Source organism: Paroedura picta, chromosome 1 (assembly GCF_049243985.1).
Source record: "Paroedura picta isolate Pp20150507F chromosome 1, Ppicta_v3.0, whole genome shotgun sequence".
Classification (NCBI taxonomy): Eukaryota; Metazoa; Chordata; class Lepidosauria; order Squamata; family Gekkonidae; genus Paroedura; species Paroedura picta.
The window spans coordinates 5,423,779-5,451,168 of NC_135369.1; the positions used below are offsets into that span (position 1 = coordinate 5,423,779).

General features: G+C 51.1%; 1 protein-coding gene across 4 annotated transcripts in view; it reads right to left on the reverse strand.

The window, feature by feature from the left end:
- The window catches only part of CELF3 (CUGBP Elav-like family member 3), a 109,175-nt gene that overhangs the window by 80,434 nt on the left and 1,351 nt on the right, over positions 1–27,390 (reverse strand). For all 4 annotated transcript variants that reach the window (XR_013228169.1, XM_077320526.1, XM_077320540.1 and 1 more), the window contains one exon: positions 4,202–4,284. Coding sequence is in view for 3 of the 4 variants with exons in the window: in XM_077320526.1 (XP_077176641.1) it covers positions 4,202–4,284 (83 nt within the window). In the remaining variant the exon portion in view is untranslated. The remainder of the gene's footprint in view (positions 1–4,201; positions 4,285–27,390) is intronic.

The window sequence follows — 27,390 nt, forward strand, 5'->3', positions numbered from 1 at the left end:
TGTTTTCCAAGGGAACTCATCTCTGTAATTCTAACGGGCAAAAAGGATTTTCCCCCATAGAAAAGAAAGGCCACTGAGTGTTAAACCGACCCTGACCCCCTACCTGCCCCAGCATATCTACTCCGATTTTCACAGCCAAGTGGACTCACGGTTTTCAAAACAAAAGAGTGCCCCTTTTCCATGCCCAAGCGGTGGGACCCCAAAGCCCCGTCTTAAGCGCTGACTTGATTAGTCAGTTAGACTGTTAGGACTATCTCTCTCCTCCCTCATTCACAATGGTGCTTCCCTTCTTAATGAAACTGTTTGATTCTTAAAGCGGATTGGTACCCGGATACTTTGCATATTTAAACTCCGCCAGCACCTGCAGGGACCAACCGGCCGATGGGCAAAATTGACAGTGCTCTGTGCGTGGGCGTTCTCCTTTGTGGTCACCCCCCCACACACACTGTCTGCGTTAAATATGTGGGTTCAGAGGAGGGTACGGAAGAGAACTGAGCTCTTGATTAGGTTCTCAGCATGGCAGTGGCAGAACTAAACTGGACCAACAATGCCCCCTCTCCCCAAAAACTCCCAGCTCATATACACAAGCCACCAACGTATCTTCCTGCAGAGTGTGCTATTGGTCGGTTCAAACTGACTGGATCCCGCAGTCAGGATCTACCTGTGCATTGGTCAGTTGCATTGTAAGCTACGATCCTGCCTTGTAGGCTTGGGATCTGGCTGCCCGTTGGTCAATTTCATTGCAAGCTGTGATCCTGTAGAGCAGGGGTAGTCAACCTGTGGCCCTCCGGATGTCCATGGACTACAATTCCCATGAGCCCCTGCCAGCGTTTGCTGGCAGGGGCTCATGGGAATTGTAGTCCATGGACATCTGGAGGACCACAGGTTGACTACCCCTGCTGTAGAGCTCAGCAAGTCTGCAGACGGAACAGTCCGGCTTTCCGCAAACTGTGGCGAACTCAAGAGAGCTTTTCTACGCCAAGGAGGACAAACGGGCAGGCAGGTCGTCGGGAGTTGCTGCATTGTGCGGGGGGTTGGACTAGATGACCCTGGGGCCCCTTCGAAATCTATGACTCTATGGTTTTAAGCAACAAGGCTGCACTGCACAAAACAGGTTTCCCAAGTTTACTTGGATAAATTCTGAGTCCAACGGCACCTTTAAGCCCAACAAAGTTTAATCAGAGGCCACCAAGCTGGAAGAGGCCATCAAGGGGCACCCACTTCGGCCCCCCACCTTCTCAGGGACTTAAAAAAATCACACCCTCCTGGCAGGGGCTCATCCAATCTCCTCCTAAAAACTTCCAGCAAAGGAGACTCTGCCGCCCTCCCTGGCAGCATATTCCACCGACAAACAGCCCTCTGCAACAGGTCTACTTTTCTCAGCTTTTCTCAACTTTTTAACGATGGAGAAGGCCCTGAAACATTATTCAAGCTTTGAGACGCTCCGGAATTGGCACGATCCTGCAGAATATGGTTGGGAAGCAAAGCTGTGGACACGCCCACCTGGGGCCCCTCCCCTCCAGGCCCACCATTGGTCTTTTTGGGAGCAGTGGGAGGGTCAACATGACTGTATGTGATCATAGAAGAAGAAGAAGAAGAAGAGTTGGTTCTTAGATGCTGCTTTACTCTCCCCGAAGGAGTCTCTAAGCGGCTTCCAGTCGCTTTCCCTTTCCTCTCCCCACAACAGACACCCTGTGAGGGAGGAGAGGCTGAGAGAGCCCTGAGATTACTGAAGAAGAAGAAGAAGAGTTGGTTCTTATATGCCGCTTTTCTCTACCCGAAGGAGGCTCAAAGCGGCTTACAGTCACCTTCCCTTTCCTCTCCCCACAACAGACACCCTGCGAGGGAGGGGAGGTTGAGGGAGCCCTGAGATTACTGAAGAAGAAGAAGAGTTGGTTCTTAGATGCTGCTGTTCTCTACCCAAAGGAGGCTCAAAGCGGCTTCCAGTCGCCTTCCCTTCTTCTCCCCACAACAGACACCCTGTGAGGTGGGTGAGGCTGAGAGAGCCCTGAGATTACTGAAGAAGAAGAAGAGTTGGTTCTTAGATGCTGCTTTTCTCTACCCGAAGGAGTCTCAAAGGGGCTTACAGTCGCCTTCCCTTTCCTCTCCCCACAACAGACACCCTGTGAGGGAGGAGAGGCTGAGAGAGCCCTGAGATTACTGAAGAAGAAGAAGAAGAGTTGGTTCTTATATGCCGCTTTTCTCTACCCGAAGGAGGCTCAAAGGGGCTTCCATTCGCCTTCCCTTTCCTCTCCCCACAACAGACACCCTGTGAGGGAGGGGAGGCTGAGAGAGCCCTGAGATTACTGAAGAAGAAGAGTTGGTTCTTATATGCTGCTTTTCTCTACCCGAAGGAGGCTCAAAGCGGCTTACAGTAGCCTTCCTTTTCCTCTCCCCATAACAGACACCCTGAGAGATGGGTGAGGCTGAGAGAGCCCTGATATTCCTGCTCGGTCAGAACAGCTTTCTCAGTGCTGTGGCGAGCCCAAAGTCACCCAGCTGGCTGCATGTGGGGGAGCGGGGAATCAAACCTGGCTCGCCAGATTAGAAGTTTTCACTCCTAAGCACTACACCAAGCTGGAAGCCCCAGATTTTTTACAAACCTCTGGTTGAGAAAGGCTGAGAGCTATCGTATAAGCCAGGGGTAGTCAAACTGCGGCCCTCCAGATGTCCATGGACTACAATTCCCAGGAGCCCCTGCCAGCATTCGCTGGCAGGGGCTTCTGGGAATTGTAGTCCATGGACATCTGGAGGGCCACAGTTTGACTACCCCTGGTATAAGCCCTTGCCCTCCTTGTCTCGAAACTGCACAGACACGACTCTCTAGACTTCTCCACAGGAGGCCTGGACTCCAACCCTCCAGCCATCCTAACTGCCCTTCTCCGGCCACGATCCAGCTCATCCAGATCCTCCTAGAACTGAGTAGAAGCTTTCATTTGCGTGCAAATTTTGAGCCCCTGAAGACCGAGAAGTTTGAATTCTGGGCAGACGGTTTCGTGTGCATGCACACTTCTTTGGATCGGGACCGTCTGCAGCTGATTGTAAGGAGGCTCCTACTTGTAAAACGCTTTTATAGAATCATATTATTATTATTTAAATTTATTTTCCGCCACTCCCAAGACTCGTGGCGGGTTACAATTTGCCCATGCTAATACCCCAATAAAATGCCACGAAAGCCATCCAAGGACACGGGAATCATACAACAAACAAAACCAGAACAAGAGTTGGAAGGGACCTCCGAGGTCATCTAGTTCATCCCCACCCCCTTGTTCAGCCCCCTGCACAATGCAGGATATCCACAACTACCTGCCTACCCACAGTGACCCCAATTTCATGCCCAAATGATCCCCCCCACACCGAAAATCTCCAGAATCCAGCCTGGAATTCACTGACCACCCTGCAGTAGCAATTAGCAATTTCCCGGGAATGCAAGGAAGGGCCACAAGAGACAAACACTGGCACATCTCTTCCTGCCCTCCCACTCACCATCTGACCCATCTGTCCTTATATCTTGGACAGCGATTTCCGAGGTCGAATTATACAATCCCAGGCGAAAGTCAATAGCAGGCGCGATTGGAATAGGTGTGAAATGCAGAAGGGGAGCAGGAGTGCAGCACTGGGAAATACGTCCTCCTGGACCGAATCGAGATCTAGGTTTCCTGTCTCACGGCCAACACTGATTTCCCCAGGCCGAGGGCCCCTCAGCAGATCACACCTCATCCCATCCTGCCTGATGTCATCAGGCATCTGAAATCGCTCCACTCTCCAAGGTAGAAGGGAAGATGGACTCGCATCCTTGCTGTATCCTAGCCGTGACTCATGAAAGCTCCTCTCCTGCCACAGATTTTGTTAGTCTTTTATTTATTTGGATTTTTATACCACCCTTCCATACGGCTCTTGAAGGTACTCCTGGACTTTGGATCTTTTTTTTTTTTTTACTTAATTAATCTTTGGCTGAATTCATCCAGACCCCACCTGCCTCCTTAACAGACACCCAAGGGGGTTGATATAATTTCTCAGCTCCTTTCTGTTCTCCTCACGACAACCCTGTCGTGTAGGCTAGGCCAAGAGAGGGTGATTCCGTCGTCACTCCGGAAGCATCCCCCTGAGAAACCGGCGACCCTAGGCAAAGCGAAGAGGTCAGAAACCAAAGGAGAGAAGAGCGGGAAACCGAGGGAGAGAAGAGTGGCGTGGCACTTACCCCTGGCAGTGTTTTCTGCTCATGAAGAGCACTTTGAGCCTTCAGGGCCGACTCCCGGGCGCAGTAGGTCAAGAAGGCGCATCCTGGAAGAGAAGAGGCAGCGAGGGGGTTAAATCCGTGGGAGCACTGTGGCCATTTTGGCTTTTTCTGGGGAGGGGGGGGGGCGTGTGAGTCTGGGGTCCAGGCAGTGTACGGAAAGAGATGCCCCTGGCCACACAAGAGGGTCAGAGGGAAGCCATGTTTTGGAAGACTAGGTAGATTTGAATCCAGGATCACCGTAGAGACACTGCCCAATTTCTCCACACACCCCCCCCCACGCGCACTCACATTGGGCCAAAGGAGCTCCGACTCTCGGACGTTTCTACCCTAGGGATGCTGGCCTCCAGGTGGGACCTGGAGATCCCCCCGAATTACAGCTCTACTCTAGACTACAGGCAGCAAGTTGTTTCAGTGGGGGGGTGGGCTCTGAGTCATTGTGCCCTACGGATGCCCTTGTCCTCCCCAGGCTTCATCCCCAAATCTCCAGGATCTTCCCAACCTGGATTGGGGCAACCCGACCCCCACCCTGCGAGGAGGGTCAACCGAATCAGCCGTTTCCGTGCCCAGGTTCGAATTCCTAAGGACTGGAATCCGCACACAAAAATGACCACCGGAGAGAGAACACGCAGCGGGCAAAGAACATGAACAAAACAGAGAGTCTGGAGTTCCCTTCACCGGTAGGGATTGGTACAATATATCTAACTTCCAACAGGGCCCCCGAAAGCATGGCCATTCCTCCTCCCCTTGTCCACACTGTGAAGAACGTCTGGTCAGCTGCCCCCTCTAAGCCTCCGAATGATTTGCTTTCTATTTCTCTCTCCTCTACTCTCTTATACCCAACAGTTCCAAACTGGGGTAGCAATTCGACATTCATTAAATGTTAACAAACGTTTGGTATAAGACCTTCCATCCACTGTCTAATTTGCACCCCTCTCCAGCATGCTCTGTGCAAGGATCCTACTTGCCAACTTCCAGGCGGAAGTACAGTTGGTCTCCTGGTAATGTGCCATCACCTGGAGAAAAATGGCTGCTTTTCATAGAATCATAGAATCATAGAGTTGGAAGGGGCCATGCAGGCCGTCTAGTCCAACCTCCTGCTCAACGTAGGATCAGCCCTAAGCATCCTAAAGCATCCAAGAAAAGTGTGTATCCAACCGTTGCTTGAAGACTGCCAGTGAGGGGGAGCTCACCACCTCCTCAGGCAGCCTATTCCACTGCTGAACTACGCTGACTGTGAAAAACTTTTTCCTGATATCTAGCCTATATTGTTGTAGTTTAAACCCATTACTGCATGTCCTTTCCTCTGCAGCCAACAGAAACAGCATCCTGCCCTCCTCCAAGTGACAACCTTTCAAATACTTAAAGAGGGCTATCATGTCCCCTCTCCACCTCCTTTTCTCCAGGCTGAACATTCCCAAGTCCCTCAACCTATCTTCATAGGGCTTGGTCCCTTGGCCCCAGATCATCTTCGTCGCTCTCCTCTGTACCCTTTCAATTTTATCGACGTCCTTCTTGAAGTGAGGCCTCCAGAACTGCACACAGTACTCCAGGTGTGGTCTGACCAGTGCCGTATACAATGGGACTATGACATCTTGGGATTTTGATGTGATGCCCCTGTTGATACAGCCCAAAATGGCATTCGCCTTTTTTACCGCTGCATCACACTGCCTGCTCATGTTTAGTTTACAAGAGTAGTCCTTCCCAAGCTCCACCCCCCAAACTCCAAAGCTGGCAACCCTGTGTGATCCTGTTGTTTTAGAGCAGAGGTGGCCAAACTAACGGCAGGGGCACGTGGGAATTGTAGTCCATGGACATCTGGAGAGCCACTGTTTGGCCAACCCTGGCTCAGAGCTGTCCGGACAAGAACGGCGTTCCGGATCCTTAAAACGATCCCTCATTGGTCACCGTGAAATCATTCTGGGCACGTTGGATAATCCACTTTCCATGTGCTTTTGCAACTGCATTCTCCTGTGGGAAACAGGGAAATGTGCTCCTAAGACACACCAAGAGCACATTATCCAACATGTGCGGAGTGTCTGTTTGTTAACGCTCTCTTCGGCTCCCCGCCCCAAAAACTCTTTTCTCCACCGAACAAAGGCCTTAACGTCTTCTGTCGGCAGCTCGAACGGAAAAAGGCTAAATATATCTCGTTGGTGATGCCGTTGTAAGACACAGGGGCGCAAAGAACCATTGGCAAGAAATTTCACAAGAGACTCGAGGACGACATCAATAAATAAATAACAGCCCAATTCCCCCCCCACACACACCTTTACCCGGAGGGAGGGCCAGGTGAATAAACAGAACATGCCCAGGTGTGCAGCTTTTCCCTTGCAATAAAAATAGCGCCTCTGACACTAAATAGCATCGATCCAGTGCCCATTTACTCAGAAGTAATCCCTTCTGAGTTCCACGGGCGTCCTTCCAAGAACTGCAAACCGAGATTCCAAAAAAGAATATCTCTCGTCATTGTTTTCCCCCCCACCTTTCCCCGAACAGCGGTAGAACGGTTGGGGGAAGAGTCAATGTCTTATATATCATTTGAAAGGGTTGCTTCGGTAACTGGAAAACCAGAACTGATTATGGTAGCTAAGAACAATGCATTAAAATTGTGATTTTTTGGGGGAAAGGGAAGGTGACCCAATCAGGGGAAGAAAAAAAATCTGGATTTTCATACAATCATAGAATTACTTTTAGACACCATGATCTGCCATTCTGTAATACCTGTCTGGGGTTTGAAAATAGTAGGAAAACTTCCCGTAAGTTAGAATCATAGAGTTGGAAGGGACCCCCCAGGGTCATCTAGTCCAACCCTCCGCAGAATGCAGGAAACTCACAACTACCGGCCCACCCACAATGACCCCGATTTTAAATGTGGAAAAGACAAAACGAATCGGGAGAAATCATAGAATCATAGAGTTGGAAGGGTCCATAGAGGCCATCTAGTCCAACCCCCTGCTCAATGCAGGATCAGCCCAGAGCATCCTAAAGCATCCAAGAAAAGTGTGTATCCAACCTTTGCTTGAAGACTGCCAGTGAGGGGGAGCTCACCACCTCCTTAGGCAGCCTATCCCACTGCTGAACTACTCTGACTGTGAAAAACCTTTTCCTGATATCTAGCCTATATCGTTGTACTTGAAGTTTAAACCCATTACTGCGTGTCCTTTCCTCTGCAGCCAACAGAAACAGCATCCTGCCCTCCTCCAAGTGACAACCTTTCAAATACGTAAAGAGGGCTATCATGTCCCCTCTCCACCTCCTTTTCTCCAGGCTGAACATTCCCAAGTCCCTCAACCTATCTTCATAGGGCTTGGTCCCTTGGCCCCAGATCATCCTCGTCGCTCTCCTCTGTACCCTTTCAATTTTATCGACGTCCTTCTTGAAGTGAGGCCTCCAGAACTGCACACAGTACTCCAGGTGTGGTCTGAACAGTGCCGTATACTATGGGACTATGACATCTTGTGATTTTGATGTGAAATCAGACTGGGAAAAGAGTATTCCGCCCGTTTGGTGGTGTTTGTGGTTCGTATCCTAGTCGATTGTTTCTTTGAAGCACTGTCCTCTGGTAACTCTCTGACCACTGCACCAAGCTGCCCAAGAACCTCAAAACAACCCAGCACCTCTCTCCCCAGACAGGAACCTCCCCTGTGCTGAAAAAGAACCTCGACAACAATGATGGCAACCATAATTCCCTACAGAGCTTGGCGAAAGGATGCCAGAGAAGGTACTTTTCACACCTCATCGGGCTGGTTTTTCCACATGTTCGGCGTCACCACCAAGAAGTCCCTGGATTCGGCTGGTCGGCCTTCAGGCTGATGTTCTTGCAGAATTACAACTCAGCTCCCAGCTGCAGAGGTTAGTTCCCCTGGAGAAAGTGGCACCTTTGGAAGGGGGACTTTATGGCATTAGACCTCTGAGCTTCCTCTCCTCCCCAAACCCTGCCTTTCCTGGGATCTCCCAAAAATCTCCTCTACCCCCCACCCAATTGAAAAGGAAAGTGTTCTGCACTTGATCGGGGAAGCTCAGAGCGGGGAGGAAAGCCAAGTGCAGCAGGAATCTCTTTCTTTTCTTGATTGGGGGAGGGGGAGGTTTGGAGACAGCAGAGGAGAGGGAATAAATCCAAGAGGCAAATCTTTGCTGAGAGAATTCTAGGGCTTCTGGAGCGCAGTCACTTTAAGGGAAGCCTTGCAACCGGGAACCAGGAAGTCTTTGAACTGACGCCCCGGCCAATCAGGGAAGACTGCTTTGCTACGAGGCACGAAGAAGGAAGTTAATTCGCAAAAAGCAGAAATCTGCACACTTCCTGATGGCGGTTTTTTCAAATGTTTATATCCACTTCTGGATATCGCGGGGCAAAGGTAGGGTCACTCAATTACGCATGTTGCAGAGGGAAAATTTAAAGCACCCAAAATCAAAATGGAAAATGAATTCAGTGTAGACTGCAAGGATATAGTTGATCTGGGAATGGGTAAAAAACCCCATGCAGACTACAGCCTGGTTTCTGTAGTCCGGAGACTTGTAATTCCAGGAGATCTCCAGGCCCCACCTGGAGGGTGGTAAGCCCCACATGGGGGGGCAAAGCCTAGGGAGAAGAGTGTTTGGGGGCCAATGGTGGAGCGCTCACCTTCCAAAGCAGCCATTTTCTCCAGGGGAGCTGATCTATGTCACCTGGAGAACACGTGTAATCCCAGCAGATCTCCAGGCATGGCCTGGAGGCTGGCAACCTCAGCTTGAGCAGCAGTATCCACTGCATTAGTGGTAGAGAAAACCAACATGGCGGCAGTCAGGAGGGGCCATTTAGGCAAACGTGAAGACCAGCAGCCGTGGAAGTTGCTGTATCTTTCTTAGGGCCAGCTATTCATCCGTGAGTTGACAGCGGGTGGGAATGTTTCAGAGAGATCTTTCACGGGCAAGATGTCCAAGGGAGATGGACAAGGTGAAAGGAGGAAGAGGCGGTTGGTAATGGCAGAACCCCATTTGCCGTATCCGAGAGAGCTGATTTAAGACGCTCTGTGTACTTCAATTACGGGCATCGGCATCGGCCCAAAGAAAAGCTCTTTGAAGAAGAAGAAGAAGAAGAAGAAGAAGAAGAAGAAGAAGAAGAGTTGGATCTTATATGCCGCTTTTCCCTACCCAAAGGTGGCTCAGAGCGGCTTACAGTTGCCTTCCCTTTCCTCTCCCCACAACAGACACCCTGTGAGGTGGGTGAGGCTGAGAGAGTCCTGAGATTACTGAAGAAGAAGAAGAAGAAGAAGAAGAAGAAGAAGAAGAAGAAGAAGAAGAAGAAGAAGAGTTGGTTCTTATATGCTGCTTTTCCCTACCCGAAGGAGGCTCAAAGTGGCTTACTGTCGCCTTCCCTTTCCTCTCCCCACAACAGACACCCTGTGGGGTGGGTGAGGCTGAGAGAGCCCTGATGTTCCTGCTCGGTCAGAGCAGTTTTCTCAGTGCCGTGGTGAGCCCAAGGTCACCCAGCTGGCTGCATGTGGGGGAGCGCAGAATCAAACCCGGCATGCCAGATTAGAAGTCCGCACTCCTAACCACTACACCAAACTGGCTCCCCTTCCCTGGAGCGGAAGAAAAAAGGCGGGAAGATGTCCTCTGTACCAGCCAGGAAAGAGCTGTGCATTTATTTATCGGCCTTATTTCTCTCCCACCTCTGCCCCGACAGGGACTCCAAGCGGCTTGCATAATTTTAGTGTTGGAAACCGCAGCAAACCGGCGGGACTGAAAGCGGCAGTCAAGAAATTAAACGATAATAAATAAAAATAGATAATTCTCCTCACAACAACCTTGTGAGGTAGAGTGTGTGACGAGCCCAAGTTCACCAAGCTTCCATTACCCCCGTGGAGTTTCGGACCGGGCCCTTAACTGCCACTCCAACGCCGCCCCAATGGAACCTCCATGCAAAACAGCAGTCTACCGCTGGAAAAGGAGGCGCGGCTTTCACGGTCGTCTCCCAGGGGGCATCAAGCCGACCTGTTTTGGGAACGGGGGCAACACGCTGGGGGCCAGTTTGGTGAAGTGGTTAGGAGTGCAGACTTCTAATCTGGCATGCCGGGTTCAATTCTGCACTCCCCCAGAGGCAGCCAGCTGGGTGACCTTGGGCTCGCCACGGTGCTGATAAAACTGTTCTGACTGAGCAGTGATATCAGGGCTCTCTCAGCCTCCCCTCCCTCAGGGAGGCATTTGTAAGCCGCTTTGAGCCTCCTTCGGGTAGGGAAAAGCGGCATATAAGAACCAACTCTTCTTCTTCTTCTTCTTCTTCTTCACGGCCCCTCGATGACGCGGTTTAAAACCACATTCGATGCACTCCATAACTGGAATTCACGGAACGGCCAAAGCTGCTTGCCAGCGGTCACCAGAGCAGATCGAAACGGCGTTATTTCGTCGGTGTGAGAGCACGCACGTCGTGGACGTTGGGTCCCAGCTCACGAGGCCGTTGTGACTGTAGCCCTCGTGTCTCAAGCATCTCAGGGGAACTCTGACATTCAGCTACTTGCTCCTCGGCCGACGTTCGCACCCCGGGCTGTGTGACAAGGAAGGGCTCGTGGGTGAGCTCAGTGGCCCGGCAAAGGCAAACGCGGCCTAGATAGCTGTCAAAGTCTTGAGGACAGAAGTTGAGTTGTCCACGGGTCCTTCCCCCATCATTCTCCCCCTCCCCCTGTGAGATAGTGCTTGTGAGGAAAACGCCATAAAGTGGCAGCCATCTTATGGCTTTCCAGGAGAGAGATGGACAGAGTTGGCCTCCCATAGGCACCCTGGATTTCCTTGGGAGGTCCCCCATTCAAGGGCTAACCAAGCCCACCTCTGCCTAGCCTCCACAACTGGACAATATGGAACTAGCCCTGGCCAATCAGGGCTGATTTGGCACTTGCTTTCTTTTTTTTCTGTTTTGGATCCTGCTGAATATAAATGGATTTGAACTCAGGTCTTCCCAAGGGCTAGCCAGGCTCCACCCTGCGTAGCCTCCATAGTTTGATGAAATCGAATGCGACCAGAAGAATCACCCGGCAGAGTTTTCGGAACAAGAGAGGTTCGGAGGTGGCTTGCCATTGCTTGCCTCGATTTGGTGACCTGGGACGTCCTCGGGGGGTCTCCCATTCAAACACTGAAGAAGGCCCACCCTGCCTAGCTTCCAAGCCAGGTCGGAAAGGAAGCCACCTTGCTCCTGCATGGCTTCCCTACCCTCCTCTCTCTCTCTCTCTCACTGACAACCCCCCCCCCCCTCCCTAGCCTTTTTCAAAAATTCATGAGCAAAATATGTTCCTTTTCTTCCAAGCCGAAGCGCCGAGTCTATATTTAGCTCCCCTGCCAGTGAGCCTGTCGTGCGAAGCAGCCAGGCGGAAAAGCAAAGCCGTCGCATTTCGGCGGGCCCATCTTATCGCACCCCCTCGCCCGGGCAAGCCAGCTGCCAACAGTCTGAGGGGCAGAGGAAAGGTTGGCAGAGGCCGGCCGGCCCAAGGCGCTGGCCCAGCTGGTCTCCCCATTGCTTGCAGGTGACCGAGCAGAAAAACGACCTTTTTTAAAATCCAAAAAGGACCCAAGGACTCGTTCCTGCTTGGTCGCCTGCAGGCGATCTTAGGCTCGCCCCAGGAGAGCAGAGGAGAGATCTCCATTGTTTTTTTGTGAAAGGCCAGGATTGATGCATCCCGGCCCCCACATTTGGCCCATCAGGGGACTCCAAATGCCACACGCTGAGCTGCCAGCAGGACAGGAGAAGCCACAACCCACCCGCACGTGGGGCTAGGAGGCCTAGCTTGAAAACGGGGTGGATGAGAAACTCTAGATTTTTCAAGGGGGTCAGTAGTTTAAGAAAAGCAAGACGCAAATCTGTCTGTAGCCATGGGGGCACGTGCTGTTGGATTCACAGAATCAGAGAATTATAGAGTGGGAAGGGAACTACAGGGTCATCAAGTTCAAACCCCTGCACTACGCAGGGCACTCACAACTACCTGCCCACCCACGGTGACCCCAATTTCATGCCCAAAAATCTCCAGAATCCAGCCTGGCCTGGATGAAATTCACCTGCCACACAGCAAGGAAGGGCCACAAGAGATAAGCACTGGCACATCCTTTCCTCACAATCTGCCTAAGTTCATAAAATCAGCATTTCTGTCTCTTAGGAATTACAGCCATCTGCTCTAGCTGCTCAAGGACCGACTGACAATTTGTTCTAACATTTTGCCAGCTACAGATGTCAAGCTGATGGGTCGATAATTACCCGGATCCTCCTTTTCCCCCCTTTTGGAGATGGGGACAAAATTTGCCCACCTCCAGCCTTCTGGCACGTCACCTGTTCTCCAAGAATTGTCAAAAATAATGGACAGAGGCTTGGAAATTCAATCTGCAAGTTCTTTTAGTGCCCTTGGAGGCAATTCATCTCGCCCAGAAGATGTGGTTTCATTTAAAGAAACTAGGTGTTTATGGACTGCCCCCACAGTGATCCTAGGCCTCAGCTCCCATCCCTCATCATGTGAAATGGTTTCGCCACGTTGAGCTCAATTCCCCTCATGAGAGAAGACTGAGGAGAAGTAGGAATTGAGCAATTCAGGCCTCTCTTCATCGCCTCTTAAAATTTCACTGTCTGGTCCCCGCAATGTCCTACCGTGGCCCTTTCTTTTTCTTACAACCCTTTCTTGTTGTTTTTAACACTTCTTGCTAGCCTTAGCTCCTACTGAGCTTCAGCTTTTCCCTACAAGCCTTGGTTATGTGTTTATATTTCTCCTTGGCTATAAGGTCCTCCTTCCATTTCCGAAATGAGTATTTTTTTTTATTACTCTTGCTAAGCTGATTGTCCTTTGGTATCACCATGGCCAAGAATTCGGCCACTGATTCTGTTATTTCTGGCTCTGTTATTTTTCTTAAATTACTCATTTCTTTGTTTACTGGTTTCTTTAGGTTCCTCCCCATTTTCCTTCTCAAGAAAATTGTCAGCGATTGTGTTGACAAAAAGTGTATTTCACTTTTGAGAAACTCCCAAGCTCCTTGGACTTCCACCTTAAGTTTTTCTGACCACGGCCCTATTGTCCTAACACCCAGTTCGTAGCCTTCTACTGATTGTAAGCCATGATTGATGGATGGATGGATGGATTGTAAGCTGCCTTCTACTGAATCAGACCCTGGGTCCATGAAGTTCAGTATCGTCTCCTCAGACTGGCAGCAGATCTCCCAGGCCTCAGGAAAAGACCTTCCACATCGTCTCCTACCTGGTCCCTTTAACTGGAGATGCCAGGGATTGAACCTGGGACCTTCTGCATGCCAAGCAGAGGCTCTAACACTGAGCGACAACCCCTCCTAAAGGAAGCCTTGAGTCACGTCCTTGGTTTGTTAAAATTGTCTACTCTATCAGCAGCTCTCCAGGGTGTCAGGGTAGAGGTCTTTCCCATCACCTGCTGCCTGGTCCTTTGAACTGGAGATGCCGGGGATTGAACCTGGGACCTTCTGCATGCCAAGCAGAGGCTCTAACACTGAGCGACAACCCCTCCTAAAGGAAGCCTTGAGTCACGTCCTTGGTTTGTTAAAATTGTCTACTCTATCAGCAGCTCTCCAGGGTGTCAGGGTAGAGGTCTTTCCCATCACCTGCTGCCTGGTCCTTTGAACTGGAGATGCCGGGGATTGAACCTGGGACCTTCTGCATGCCAAGCAGGGGCTCCTGCCACTGGGCCAGGGTCTCAGGTCAAGGTCTTTCCCATCACTTGCTACCTGGTCCTTTTCACTGGAGATGCCAGGGATTGAACCTGGGACCTTCTGCATGCCAAGCAGGGGTTCCTGCCACTGAGCCAGGGTCTCAAGTCAAGGTTTTTCCCATCACCTGCTGTCTGGTTCTTTAAGAGGAGATGCCAGGGATTGAACCTGGGACCTTCTGCATGCCAAGCAGGGGCTCCTGCCACTGAGCCAGGGTCTTAAGTCAAGGTCTTTCCCATCACCTGCTGTCTGGTCCTTTAAAGAGGAGATGCCAGGGATTGAACCCGGGACCTTCTGCATGCCAAGCTCATCTGCCACTGAGCCACGGCCCTTTGGGGCCCTTGAATTTCAGAGGGGAGAAGCCTGTCCAAGATTAGGCTCCCAAAGAGCTGTTCTACGGTGTCTCAGAGAGACCCCTCTCCCCATCCCTCTGTAGGACTTACTGTTTTGTGTCTTGTGTTCTCCAAGAGCAGGTGAAACCAGTGCGGCTCTGAATCACCGAAGGAGCCGATTCCAACCGGTGCAGCGGTGAACGCTTGCCTACGCACACGCACGGCAGAGAAGGCTAATTGGCACAGAGCAGTGACTCATGCGCAGACACGGCTGTCTGGCTCCTTAGCGCACGGCTATTTGGGGCTGAAGTTATTGGCTTTATTCGACCCTTGCTGCTTGTTGGGACAAAGATTGTTCCTGGCGTTTGAAACGCCATTTTACAGGCCAGCCTGCTGGCCCTGTAGAGAGATTGAGACTGGCCTACCTTGCAGAGCTGTTGTAGGGTTTCCTGAGAGAACTCTGCAAAGAACGCCAAGTGCTAGCACCTAGGGTTACCAACCTCCAGGTGGGGCGGAGCTCTCCCAAAATGGCCAATGACCTCCCAGTGATAGAGATCAGTTCCCCTGTAGAATATGGCTGCTTTGGAGGTTGGGCTCTGGCATTGTAAACCGCTGAGGACCCTCTCCTACCTAACCAAACTGCACCCTCCCCAGGTGCCACATCCAGATCTGCAGTTGGTAGCCCTGTTACCACCACGCCACCTTCTAAATGTGGTCCAAGCCCTCTGGGAGATATTTATTTATGCATTTATTTGCAGAATTTATATTCCACTTTTCTGCCCATTCACAATCAATCAATTAAAAGCGGGAAGTTGTGAATCCAAATGTTTGGGCTCGGACCTTGGAGATATTTTCCTCTAATAGTAGAGAGTGCACCATTAACGGAACAGAACTGTTGGACTGAACCGAAAGAATGTCTGCCCATCGCTTCATCAGTGAGGACATTTCCTCTTCCCCTTAGAACTCTTCAGAGAGAAGTTGAAGCTATTCGCTTACCCTTAATTGCCCTACTCACACGAGGAAGACATATTTCCCCTTGCCTCCAGAATCATTTGGAGAAGGTTAAGCTTTTAAAAAAGTCCCCTTACCCTCACTTGCCCAAATCATACAATAAGGATGTATTTCCCCCTTTCCTCAGAACCAGAGACGTTCCCCAGAGAAAGCGAAGGTATTTTGGCTTCATTTGCCCTTACTCACCCTAATCATACAATGAGGATGCATTTCCCCTTCCCTCCAGAATCCTTCAGATAAAAGGCTAAGCTTTTCTGATTGCCCTTACCCTCACTCACCAAAATCATACAATGAGGACATGTTTCTGTTTCCCCTCTGAACCATTCAGAGAGAAGGCTAATTTTGGCCTTCACTTATCTTCACTTGCTCTAACATGTTTTCCTTTCGCCCCCAGAACCATTCAGAGAGAAGTCTGAGGTACTTTTTAGAATCATAGAATCCTAGAGTTGGAAGGGGCCATACAGGCCATCTAGTCCAACCCCCTGCTCAACGCAGGATCAGCCCTAAGCATCCTAAAGCATCCAAGAAAAGTGTGTATCCAACCTTTGCTTGAAGACTGCCAGTGAGGGGGAGCTCCCCACCTCCTTAGGCAGTCTATTCCACTGCTGAACTACTCTGACTGTGAAAATTTTTTTTCCTGATATCTAGCCTATATCATTGTACTTGTCGTTTAAACCCATTACTGCGTGTCCTCTCCTCTGCAGCCAACGGAAACAGCATCCTGCCCTCCTCCAAGTGACAACCTTTCAAATACTTAAAGAGGGCTATCATGTCCCTTTTTCTTACCCATACTTGCCCTAACTGTACAATGTGGGCATATTTCCGCTTCTCTCCATGTCCATTCAGTATAAAGGCTAAGTTATTTTTGGCTTCACTTACCCTCACTAGACCGAGCTGTACAATGAGGATGTTTCCCCGTCCCTACATCCATTCAGAGAGAAGGCCCTGTTTTTGCCTTCACTTGCCTTAACTATATAATGAGGGCAAGTTTCACCATCCCCTCAGAACCTTTCAGAGAGAAGGGGGAAGTTGAATAGAAAACTGTATTCTTCTGTTATATAAATGACGCCTCTTAAAGTAACTACACCCCTCTGACCGTTCCTTACTGAGGACCAGCCACATGAGCAGATTTCACCATCAGAAAATTAAACACAGTTGCTGAAACACTAGTCTGCCCTGGTTAAGTATAAAGAACGCAGGGGAAATACACATTCTTTTGAGCAAAAGACCTAGAATGCAGGGAGGAATTGACCCCCCCCTCACACACCCCTTGCTTGACTCTCCATAACCTCCAGGGGCTAATCTTGCTTGCCAACCCTTGACTGGGAAATTCCTGGAGATTTGGGAGGGTTTGGGAGGGGAAAGGGCCTCAACGGGGTCCAGTGCCTCAAAGCCCACCCCCTCAAGCAGCCATGTTCTCCAGGGCAGTAGATATCTCCAGCTGGAGCTCAGTTGTCATCCTGGGAGATCTCCAGGCCCCACCTGGAAATTGGCAACCCGCTAAGCAAAGTCAGGAGCCTTCCTTGAGAAGAGCTTGTTTTTACACCCTGCTTTTCTCTACCCGAAGGGATCTCAAAGCGGCTTCCAATCACCTTCCCTTCCTCCCCTGTGAGAGAGGTGGGGATGAGAGAGCTCTGAGAGAACTGCTCTATGAGCGAAGGGTCACCCAGCTGGCTGCATGTGGAGGAGTGGGGAATTAAACCCGGCTCACAAGCCGCCACTCTTAACCACGACACCACGCTGGCCCTTCCGTCAGAGAAGGTCTCCTTGAGGACAGCTAGACCCACCTCATCTCATTTTTGGAATCAGCCGTCAAATGTGGAGGGACATCAGTGATGGGGGTAGGGCAGATAAATTGTGTGTGTGTGTGTGTGGGGGGGGATTGTAGGAAGGTAGAGCTCTCTGTTTTTTCCTCCCTCCTCTGACTTCTTGGATCCTCTCCCCCCCCTCAAGAAAACAAGGAAAGAGTCTCCATTTGCCTCCCCCTCCCCCCTTCTGAGCCTCCCTAACCAAGTGCAGAAGACTTTCCTGTTTCAATGGGGGGGGGGAAGAGGAAGACCCAAGTTCAAAGCGATCTGAATTCAACAGGATTGACAATGGAATAAAAAAGGAAGTGCAGACTCTGCCCAGGTGTGCCCTCGAGATTCTCAAACTTAGAATCCTAGAATCATAGAGTTGGAAGGGACCTCCTGGGTCATCTAGTCCAACCCCCTGCACTGTGCAGGACACTCACAACCCTCTCGCTCATCCACTGTCACCTGCCACCCCCTTTGCCTTCACAGAATCAGCCTCTCCGTCAGATGGCTCTCCAGCCTCTCTTTAAAAATCTCCAAAGATGGAGAACCCACCAAATCCCGAGGAAGCATGTTCCACCGAGGAACCGCTCTGTCAGGAACTTCTTCCGGATGTTTAGACGGAATTTAGAATCATAGAGTTGGAAGGGACCTCCTGGGTCATCTAGTCCAACCCCCTGCACTATGCAGGACACTCACAACCCTCTCACTCACCCACTGTCACCTGGCCCCCCCACTTGAACCTTCACAGAATCAGCCTCTCCATCAGATGGCTCTCCAGTCTCTGCTTAAAAATCTCCAAAAAGGGAGAACCCACCACCTCCCGAGGAAGCCTGTTTCACTGAGGAACCGCTCTGACTGTCAGGAACTTCTTCCGGGTGTTTAGTTGGAATTTAGAATCCTAGAATCACAGAGTTGGAAGGGACCTCCTGGGTCATCTAGTCCAACCCTCTGCACTATGCAGGACACTCACAACCCTCTCGCTCCTCCACTGTCACCTGTCACCCCCTGAGCCTTCCCAGAATCAGCCTCTCCGCCAGATGGCTTTCAAGCTTTCAAGAGCCAAGGCACCCTTTGTCAGAACCCAGCTGTGTTCCCACAAGCTCCCACCCTGCAAAACTGCTGGCCCTCACAATGGGCTCCGAGACTCCAACTGAGCCACCGGACGTAGGTATCTCTCACACCCACCATCATTTTGGATCCCACGTGCTGCTAGTGAGAGAGCTTCTCCATCAATGGCTGTCAGCTTGGGAAAGAAGGGATTCAAGGGCAGGTTCGGAAACCCCTTTGGGGTGGCCAGTCCCTCCCCTAGCGAAGGTCGTAGACAGAGAGGAAAAATGAGGTGTCAAATCAAAGCACAGAACATACTTTTGGCTTGTCTGCTCCCTCAAACCTGATAATGGAAAGAGAGAAGGGAGAAAAAAAAGACACCTAACGGAGGGGAAAGACAGACCTTAAAACCTGGCTTCAGTATATTGAATGATATCTCTTTAGCCGCAGGGGCTACGGAATATTAGCAAACACTCCCAAATCTTCCTAAATTTAGCAGAGGAAAACTTTTCAGCGTGTCAGGGCTCAGAGTCGAGATGGATCTCTTAGGGTCTAGAGCAGGGGTAGTCAAACTGCGGCCCTCCAGACGTCCATGGGCTACAATTCCCATGAGCCCCTGCCAGCATTTGCTGGCAGGGGCTCATGGGAATTGTAGTCCATGGACGTCTGGAGGGCCGCAGTTTGACTACCCCTGCTCTAGAGAATTACCCTAGTCTTTCTCCCTTCTCTGTCTTTCTCCCTTCTCTGTCTTTCTCCCTTCTCCGCTCACCATGCAGAAGGTCGAGGTTCAACCCCTGGCATCTCCTCTTGAAAGAACAAGGCAGGAAGCGATACGAAAGACCTCCGCCCGAAACCCTGGAGGAGAGTCTGAGTAGACCATATTGACTTGGGTGGAGCTTGGGGAGGAGGCACGGCTCAGCGGCAGAGCCTCTGCTTGGCATGCAGAAGGCCGCAGGTTCAATCCCCGGCATCTCCCCTTGGAAAGGACCAGGCAGGAGGGGATGGGACAGAACTGCCAGCTGGTAGATCTCAACGGACTCGTAGTAAGGCAGTGTCCTGTGTTTATGTAAAGCCACCCACTGCCTGCCTACCCAGTTCTTCTGAGATGGCCTACATGGTTCTCTCCACCTCTGCTTCTACCCTACAACATCCCTCCGAAGTAGATTAGGTTGAGAAAGTACCACCTCTTTGAGGGCTAGGCCCTTGGGCTTTTAAATACCAGGCTCTTCAGCCGAAACCCGCGCATTTATGGAAGTTAATTCCTAGTGTTTAATTGGGGACACGTGTCTTCATCCTGTAATTTTATTAGGACCATATTATACTTCCGGAGCTTGTGTTTTGGGGCTTTAGAAACCCCTGGGGGAGGATAAAACGCTGAGTTTAAATGCGCAAAAGGGGGAAAGCGCCTGCTTCCTAAAAAATAAATAGCTTTACTGAAAAGAGAAACAAGCCTGTAAAGAAAAAGAGGGGTGGGGGAGTGACCTAACGGTCTGACTAAAGTTCTTCAACTGTTCTGGAGGCAAGCAGAGAGGAAGTGGGCTCAAAGGAGCAGGAAGTCGACCACGGAGCCAATCAGGAGGTGAACGTCAGGAGGTTCCGAATCTAACCAGAGATCTTGCACATTCGAGCATAAAGAAGATAAGGAGAAGTGCCAAGGAAGAGATTTTAGAATTTCACATGATGTGGGGGGGAGGGGGAGCGTTCAATCCCACTGCTGCCAACTGTTTCTCATTCGCTGTGGGGCTGCCACGCTCCAAGTGACAACAGAATGAACCTGAGAACTTCCCCCCCCCCCCCCGTCCCAACTTGAGGGCATCCACTGAAATAAGGGCAGTAGGTTCAGGACGGATAAAAGGACGGACTTCTTCTTTTGGAAAGCGAGGGTTTGCTGTCAGAGGATGGAATAATGTTCTCAGCCACAGCCAGCTTTAAAAAGGGATCCTACGGATTCATGGAGGACAGGTCAAAGGTCTCTGAAGCCCAGAGCCTGGAGGCAGCATCAGAAGAAGGCCTCGGCCTCTCTGCCATGTTGTTGTTGGCCATCCAGGGTAAGTGGTTGGCCCCTGGGTGAGACGGGAGGCTGGACTGGAGGGACCCTCCCTGGCCTGACCCAGCAGGGCTCTTCTGAGGGTCTTAGGAAGGCCTCGGCCTCCTGCCTTGTTGCTGGACCTCCAGAGGACTGGCTGGCCCCTGAGTGAGACGGGAGGCTGGACTTGATGGACCACTGCTCAGATCCAGCAGGGCTCTTCTGAGGGTCTTCTCAGGGGAAGGCCTCGGCCTCTCTGCCCTGTGGCTGACCCTGCAGAGGAACTGGCTGGCCCCTGGGTGAGACGGGAGGCTGGACTGGAGGGACCCTCCCTGGCCTGACCCAGCAGGGCTCTTCTGAGGGTCTTAGGAAGGCCTCGGCCTCCCTGCCTTGTTGCTGGACCTCCAGAGGACTGGCTGGCCCCTGAGTGAGACGGGAGGCTGGACTTGATGGACCACTGCTCAGATCCAGCAGGGCTCTTCTGAGGGTCTTCTCAGGGGAAGGCCTTGGCCTCTCTGCCCTGTGGCTGACCCTGCAGAGGAACTGGCTGGCCCCTGGGTGAGACGGGAGGCTGGACTGGAGGGACCCTCCCTGGCCTGACCCCGCAGGGCTCTTCTGAGGGTCTTCTCAGGGGAAGGCCTCGGCCTCTCTGCCCTGTGGCTGGCCCTGCAGAGGAAGTGGCTGGCCCCTGGGTGAGACGGGAGGCTGGACTGGAGGGACCACTGCTCAGATCCAGCCGGGCTCTTCCGAAATTCTTACGTTCCTCTCCTCCCAAGTCTGACATGCCAACCATTGTACAACGCTACCGCTCAACTAGTCACCGGCCTCTGCCACAAACCAAATAACAGCCTTGTCTGTCATTCTCCTCCGGCCCCGCTCCTCTCCCATTCAACCTGGCTTGTTTGTTTGGCTGGAAGAAGAAATCGTCTCTAAATTATAACGAGACATCCCCTTTGGGGCCAATAGAAATTAAATTTGGCAGCGGTTTCCTTCGCTTGGATCTTGTCCACCCCCAGCCCCCCAGCCCCTCTTCCCACCTAGTATGACGCCAGTAAATCGGATGAGTTAGGGCATTTTATCCCCCCGGTTCAGGGGCAGGGGAGGAGGCCGTAACGGGGAGGCCCCAGCCCCCCATGCTATGGAGAACGCAGTCCCAATAATCTGAGAGGGGGCTACTTGCCCCCAGGACTGTCCCAATTACCCAGGTACTCCTCATTACGTGGCTCATTGGCCCAACCATGTCACGGGTGGGGCAGGGAATGAAGATGAGATCCCCCCCCCCAACTATTTTCTCTGTTCTTGTCCAGGTTCTGACTCGGCTGGCCCAGGCTAGCCCAATATTGGAAGCAACGGAGATTTAGGGTCTCAGCAAGCAGTGGCCAAAGGGTGGCTCTCCAGAAGCCCATGGACTACAATTCCCATGAGCCCCCGCTTTATGGGGTTGGCACAAGTTGGCTGCAACTTCGCAGCCTTTGCTACCACCATTCTCGGTCATCTAGATTAGGGTTAGTCAACCTGTGGTCCTCCAGATGTCCATGGACGACAATTCCCACGAGCCCCTGCCAGCAAATGCTGGCAGGGGCTCATGGGAATTGTAGTCCATGGACATCTGGAGGACCACAGGTTGACTAACCCTGATCTAGATGAAGGAACCCCATCCCCAAAGCCAACTTTATGGCCCAAAGTTATATGAATTGCCCCCAACTGCTTCCCCCCACAATCCCAAAACGACACAGCGTTGCTCGTACCAAACATAACCCCTGTATGTCTTCTCTCTGATCTTCTAGATGATTTTAAAAAACAGGAAGGTTAAAAAAAACCAGCCCGCCCCCCACCCCAAATATGGGACCAGCAGGTTTGGTGCATTTCTGCCAAGGGACCTTCCGGGGGCTGCACGGAAGCCAATCTTAAACGTCTTAAATTATTTAAATGTTGCAGTTATATAAGGAGGGACGGGAAGCGTCCAGATTGCTGTTTGGCTTTTGAAAATTCACAGCACTTTTTGAGGTCTGAGCGAAATGCGAGGGTTGATTTTCACAAGCGGGAGGGGAAAAGAAAGGGGGGGGAAAGAAAGAGGAATGAGGCTCTCAACACATGATCGTAATTGTGTTTACGTTGGAAAGGTTTTGTAGGTTTCCGGAGGGCAACAAAGGGGGGGGGGGACTTACTTCCGAGGAAGCATAAATTAGGATCATGGACTCGCTAGGTTAAAATATCTTCTATATACTTCAGGGGCACTGAAGGACCGTGATTTGGGAGGTTAGGCATCCGAAGATTGCCATGAATCCTGCTTTTTTAGAGTTCCGAAAGTTCGGCTCCCGAAAGCAGGAACATTCGTGGCAATTTGGCGGCTCGGGGAAAGGAATACAGGACAGCAGATTGCGGAGTGCGGCCCCTGTGGATCGCAACCTTCCCCAATATTGAGATCTCTAACATCGAGATCATGGTTAGATCTATTGTATTGGTGCCACCCTCTTCTGAATATTGTTCTCTCCACCAGGCTGAACTAAGATCAGAATTGTGACCACCGCCGCTATATGTTACATGTAACTTTTGCTGATGTTAATTGGGGTTTTTATGGGGATTTTATTGTGTTTTAACTATTTATGTTGTAAACCGCCCTGAGACCTATTGGGAGAAGGGCGGTCTACAAATTAAATAATAATAAATAATAATAATAATGACGTACTTCCATATTGGACAGAAATAACTTCTATGCAATTTGTGACCGTTCTAATAAAAAAGTTAGAGGGTGGGGATTTGGCCCATTTGTAGCTACTGGGGAGGCAAACAGGGTTTCCAAACTCCAAACGGGGCCTGGGAATCTCCTGGATTACATCTGATCTCCAGGTGAAAGAGAGATCAGTTCCCCTGGGGAAAATGGCCGCTTGAGAGGGCGGGCTCTGCGGCGTGACCCCTCCCCCGATCCCAAACCCCGCCCTTCTCAGGCTCCACCTCCAAAATTCTCCAAGTATCTCCCCAACGGGGGCCAGTGACCCTGGAAGAAAAGGGATCGACGGACGCCAGACTAGGTCTCAGTGGTGGAAGAGCGGATATTTCAGGGGTGGGGATGAGGATGAGATCTTTCTTATGCTGAATGCAAAACAGGTCCCATGCTCTGGACTCCTCTGGAGGGGTCGCCATATCTATCTGCTTCAAGGGAAAAGAGCCCAAAGGACTCTTGGGGCCCCTTAAGGGTCACCCACAGAACAGCCACTGCCACTCTCACTGGCTCAGACCTCTTGACCGTAGGTCAAACAGCGGCCCTTCTTTGAACGTTAAAGGATTTGCGCCTTTGATGTGCATGCATAAGGGTTGGGTCCTCCATCTGTCCCGCTAAGGGGAGCACTTTCCTTCACTGCGATGGCCTGTTTAGGCCCCTTCATTCTGGGCTCCCTGTGCCCGAGGGAAGGGCAGCCATTAGCCGAAGAGATTGGCAGGAACCAACCCCTTCTGTGCCCCATTGTAGGATTGCCAACCTCCAAGTATCATCATCCTCATCAATAATAATAATTATTAATTATTCGCAGTGGTAAATCAGGACCCTCGCTGCCAACAAGAAAGAGCTCTTGGCCCCCTAGAGCTGGACAGAGGGAAAGGGTGTGTGTGGGGGAGGGGTTAGAACTCTGTATTCGCTATCTTTTTAATGTTCATTGTTTAATGTTAATTTTCAACGGGTTTTAATGGGGTTATACCGGTTTTTATCATTTTATTGTGAACCGCCGCAAGTCCGAAGGGAATGCAGCAGTATATGAAGAAGAAGAAGAAGAAGAAGAAGAAGAAGAAGAAGAAGAAGAAGAAGAAGAAGAAGAAGAAGAAGAAGAAGAAGAAGAAGAAGAAGAAGAAGAAGAATTTTTATACCTCCTGATTTCCATAATGGGCTGGAGGGCCTGGAGACCTCCCAAAATAACAGGGGGCAGGGATGGGCAGCTTTGGAGGGTGGGCTTGCTGGCATTACACCCTGATAAGATCCCACCCTTCCCCTGAAACCTGCCCTCCACAGACTCAATCCCCATAGATCTCGGAATTTCCTAACCCTAGCTCCGCCTCATGGGGTGTAGAGGGGCAGCATGCGGAAATCATGGCGGATTAAGCAGCCCATCTATTTTCCAACCTACGTTATCGCCATTAACGACAGTGGGCCGCCCATGATTTTGCAACCGAAAAATATCCGTGCGTGTTCATCATTCTCCCAATGTGCCTGCTTTCATTCTGAGGATCACTGTCAAGAGACGGTCCCCTCCCAACCCGCCAGGCGTGGCTGAAGACCTCTCTCTCTGAAGACCCCCCTTGACCGTTTCTCACAGTTCTTCACCGAGAGAACTGCCTGTCCCTGATGCAAAAGCCAAGAGGCTGCAGGATTTAGGATGCGGGTGGAAGGCATCTTAGAAAAGAAACCCACACAGTCCTTGCATGATAAGTCTTCCCAGCTGATGCCCGTAGAAGGGCAGATTCTGAGCTGCAAGTGATGCTTTAGTGTTCATGTGCAGGCACGGATAACACATGCACCAAAGGATGGATTCATTCTGGCCTTCTTCTGAACTCTGGCATGGGGGGGGGAGCTGAATTTTGGGAAACAGTCTGACTACCTGCTCCTGGAAAACAGACGTCGGATTCGGTGGGCCTAGGGATGCCAGCCTCCAGGTTGGACCTGGGGATCCCCTGGAATTACAGCTCATCTCCAGAGTACAGAGATCAGTTCCCCTGGAGAAAAGGGCTGCTTGGGAGGGTGGACTCCATAGCATTGTACAATACTAAGGTCTCTCCCTGCCCCAAATCCTGCCCACTCCTGGCTCCACCCCCAAAGTTGCCAGATGTGACCCAACCCAAAGATGGCAACCGTAGGCAGGCCATGAGTCTAAGCCGGCTAGAGTAGTGTCAAGGGCCTGAATTTGGGGCAGAGGTCTGGAGCGCCGGATCAGGGCCTCACCTTGGCCTACCAAAACACAGCCTGTGGCTGCAAGCGGTGGGATTACATGCTCAGAATCAGCTCACCCAAAGAGCACTCACGAGGCACGATGGTGGGATGGGAGAAGAGAAAGGCGTTGAGCATTTATTCTGTGCTTAGGCCGTGAATAACCCCACCCAGACAGCTGTGGCTAACCCAATTCCATTGGATTTCGGAAGCTAAGCAAGGCAAGTCCTGGCTCGCACTCAAGGCCGACCGACCTCCGAGGAATACCAGGGCCATGACGCACGGGTAGGTGACGACCAACCACCTCCGAACAACACTTGCCCGGCAGACGGACGATCTCAGCATCTCCTGCCTCCCTTCCACACGTGCCGTAGGATAAATCGATAATAATGCACAAATAAATGTGCTCGAAGAACGCATGGCCATCCAAAGAGCCCCCTGGAAGACCGGAGGGTCTAAAACTACCCATGGTGCCGTTGGCTCCTGCGAGAAATTCTTAGTTGCTAACTTTCTGGAAACTGGGAAGCTGGAGATGTCAAAAGAGGCTTCCAAACAGCGAGATTTCTCAGTGGGTTTTCTTTTTCTTTTTGCAGAACTTTAACACGTACATTTGGGGAAGGTTCCTGTTAGGTTTTTCAACCCCTCTTCTGTTTCCAGGGAGGAGGAAACATTGCTCTAGTGCAGGGGTAGTCAAACTGCGGCCCTCCAGATGTCCATGGACTACAATTCCCATGAGCCCCTGCCAGCGAATGCTGGCAGGGGCTCATGGGAATTGTAGTCCATGGACATCTGGAGGGCCGCAGTTTGACTATCCCTGTGGTGAGCGTCCGACGCCACCAAATACATCCCCTTTCAAATCAAGATTTCGAAAGGAACGCCATTCCCGGCTTCTACCAAGGGTTGCCAACTGACTACAACAAAATCCGTCTGGCCTGCTCTTGTGCTCATCACAAGAATCTGCCTCGTCCAAATCAAAGGACACTTTTCACAGCTGAGCCTTCCCCCTCTAAAAAACAAAACAAAAAAAGGCCATCCCTTGCAAACTTTTGCAGGTGTGGAAGGCAGCGGAGCAGAGTCGACGTGGGTTTTTGAAAAAGTCGGCAGCCCTCCCTCCTGTTTGGTGTCCAACTAAAAGCAAAACACCTGTCCCTACACCTGTCTTTTAAAAATCCCAGCAGGTACGAGAGGTAAATAACTATCTTTTCCTCGAATTTTAACTCGGTAAACGTTGCCTTTTGTTTCCCAACCCTCCGAAATTTCGCGGGCCACCTGCTACACAACATCCAACAAGCAAGGCTTGGATCAACAAGCCCAGTTATCTGTGAGACCCCCAATTGCTTCTTCCCTCACCCCCCAAGTTATACATTGTTGAATTCCCAGCAAGAGGATCTTGACGTTCTGACCGACTGCAATGAAATTTTACCTCTGTTTCCCCCCAAAAAAATCCCGTAACCTTCTCACGCCATTCTCTGTTGTGCTCCATAGACGGTGCACTAAGCGGATTTCACTCATTTTATTCCTCGAGGTCAGCCAGCTGTTTACCTGCAAACGTGGAACTGGTTGAAGGGGGGGGGGCTGTTGGGGTGGACGCTTCCTGCAACCCCACAAAGGTCTGGGGCACCGTCAAAGTTAATCTGATGTATGAAAAATTACTCTCTGGCCATTAAGGAGACGCACAACCTGTTCTCCCCAAGACGGTCTGGCACTGAGGCCTGCAGAACGAAGCAAGCCGTGCCGTTTGATGGATCTGCCAGGAAATTCGGAATGGGAGCTAACGAAAAGGAACCTTTCTTGTGATGAAAAAGGTCCCGGGAGCGCTGTCAGACAGGCAGACGGAGACTTGGAAAGCTTCCCACTGGCGCTCCTCGCCTGCCCCAAGAACGGTGCCAAGATCCACTAAATATATATATCTCCTCTCTTGCTCCCCGACGGAGTCGTTTTAAAAATAAATCGAGCCAAAACGACACCGCAAATAATTGGGCGAGGGGAAATCAGAAGCTGTCACCGAGCAAGGCCCTTTATGACGGGGGTGGCGGGGAGCCGACCCCTTTCTTAAAATGACAAAAATGCTGGAGAACGCAGGGTTTCCTCCACTACTTAAATGCGTCTCAGGCAGGCAAACTGCTAGCACCCAGCAGGACCTGTGAGACTGACACGATTTTGGCGGGTATGAGCTGTCAAAAGCCGAATCTCTCCGAGATACAAGCCGAAAAAGCCAGGCACCTGAACTGGTTTCTCCCCCCCTCCCCCCTACACACCTCGCCCACGCTGTCTTTGATAAACCAGGATCGAGCCCCATCCTACAGCCCAATTAACCCGTAATCTTTGCATTGTGGGTCCCG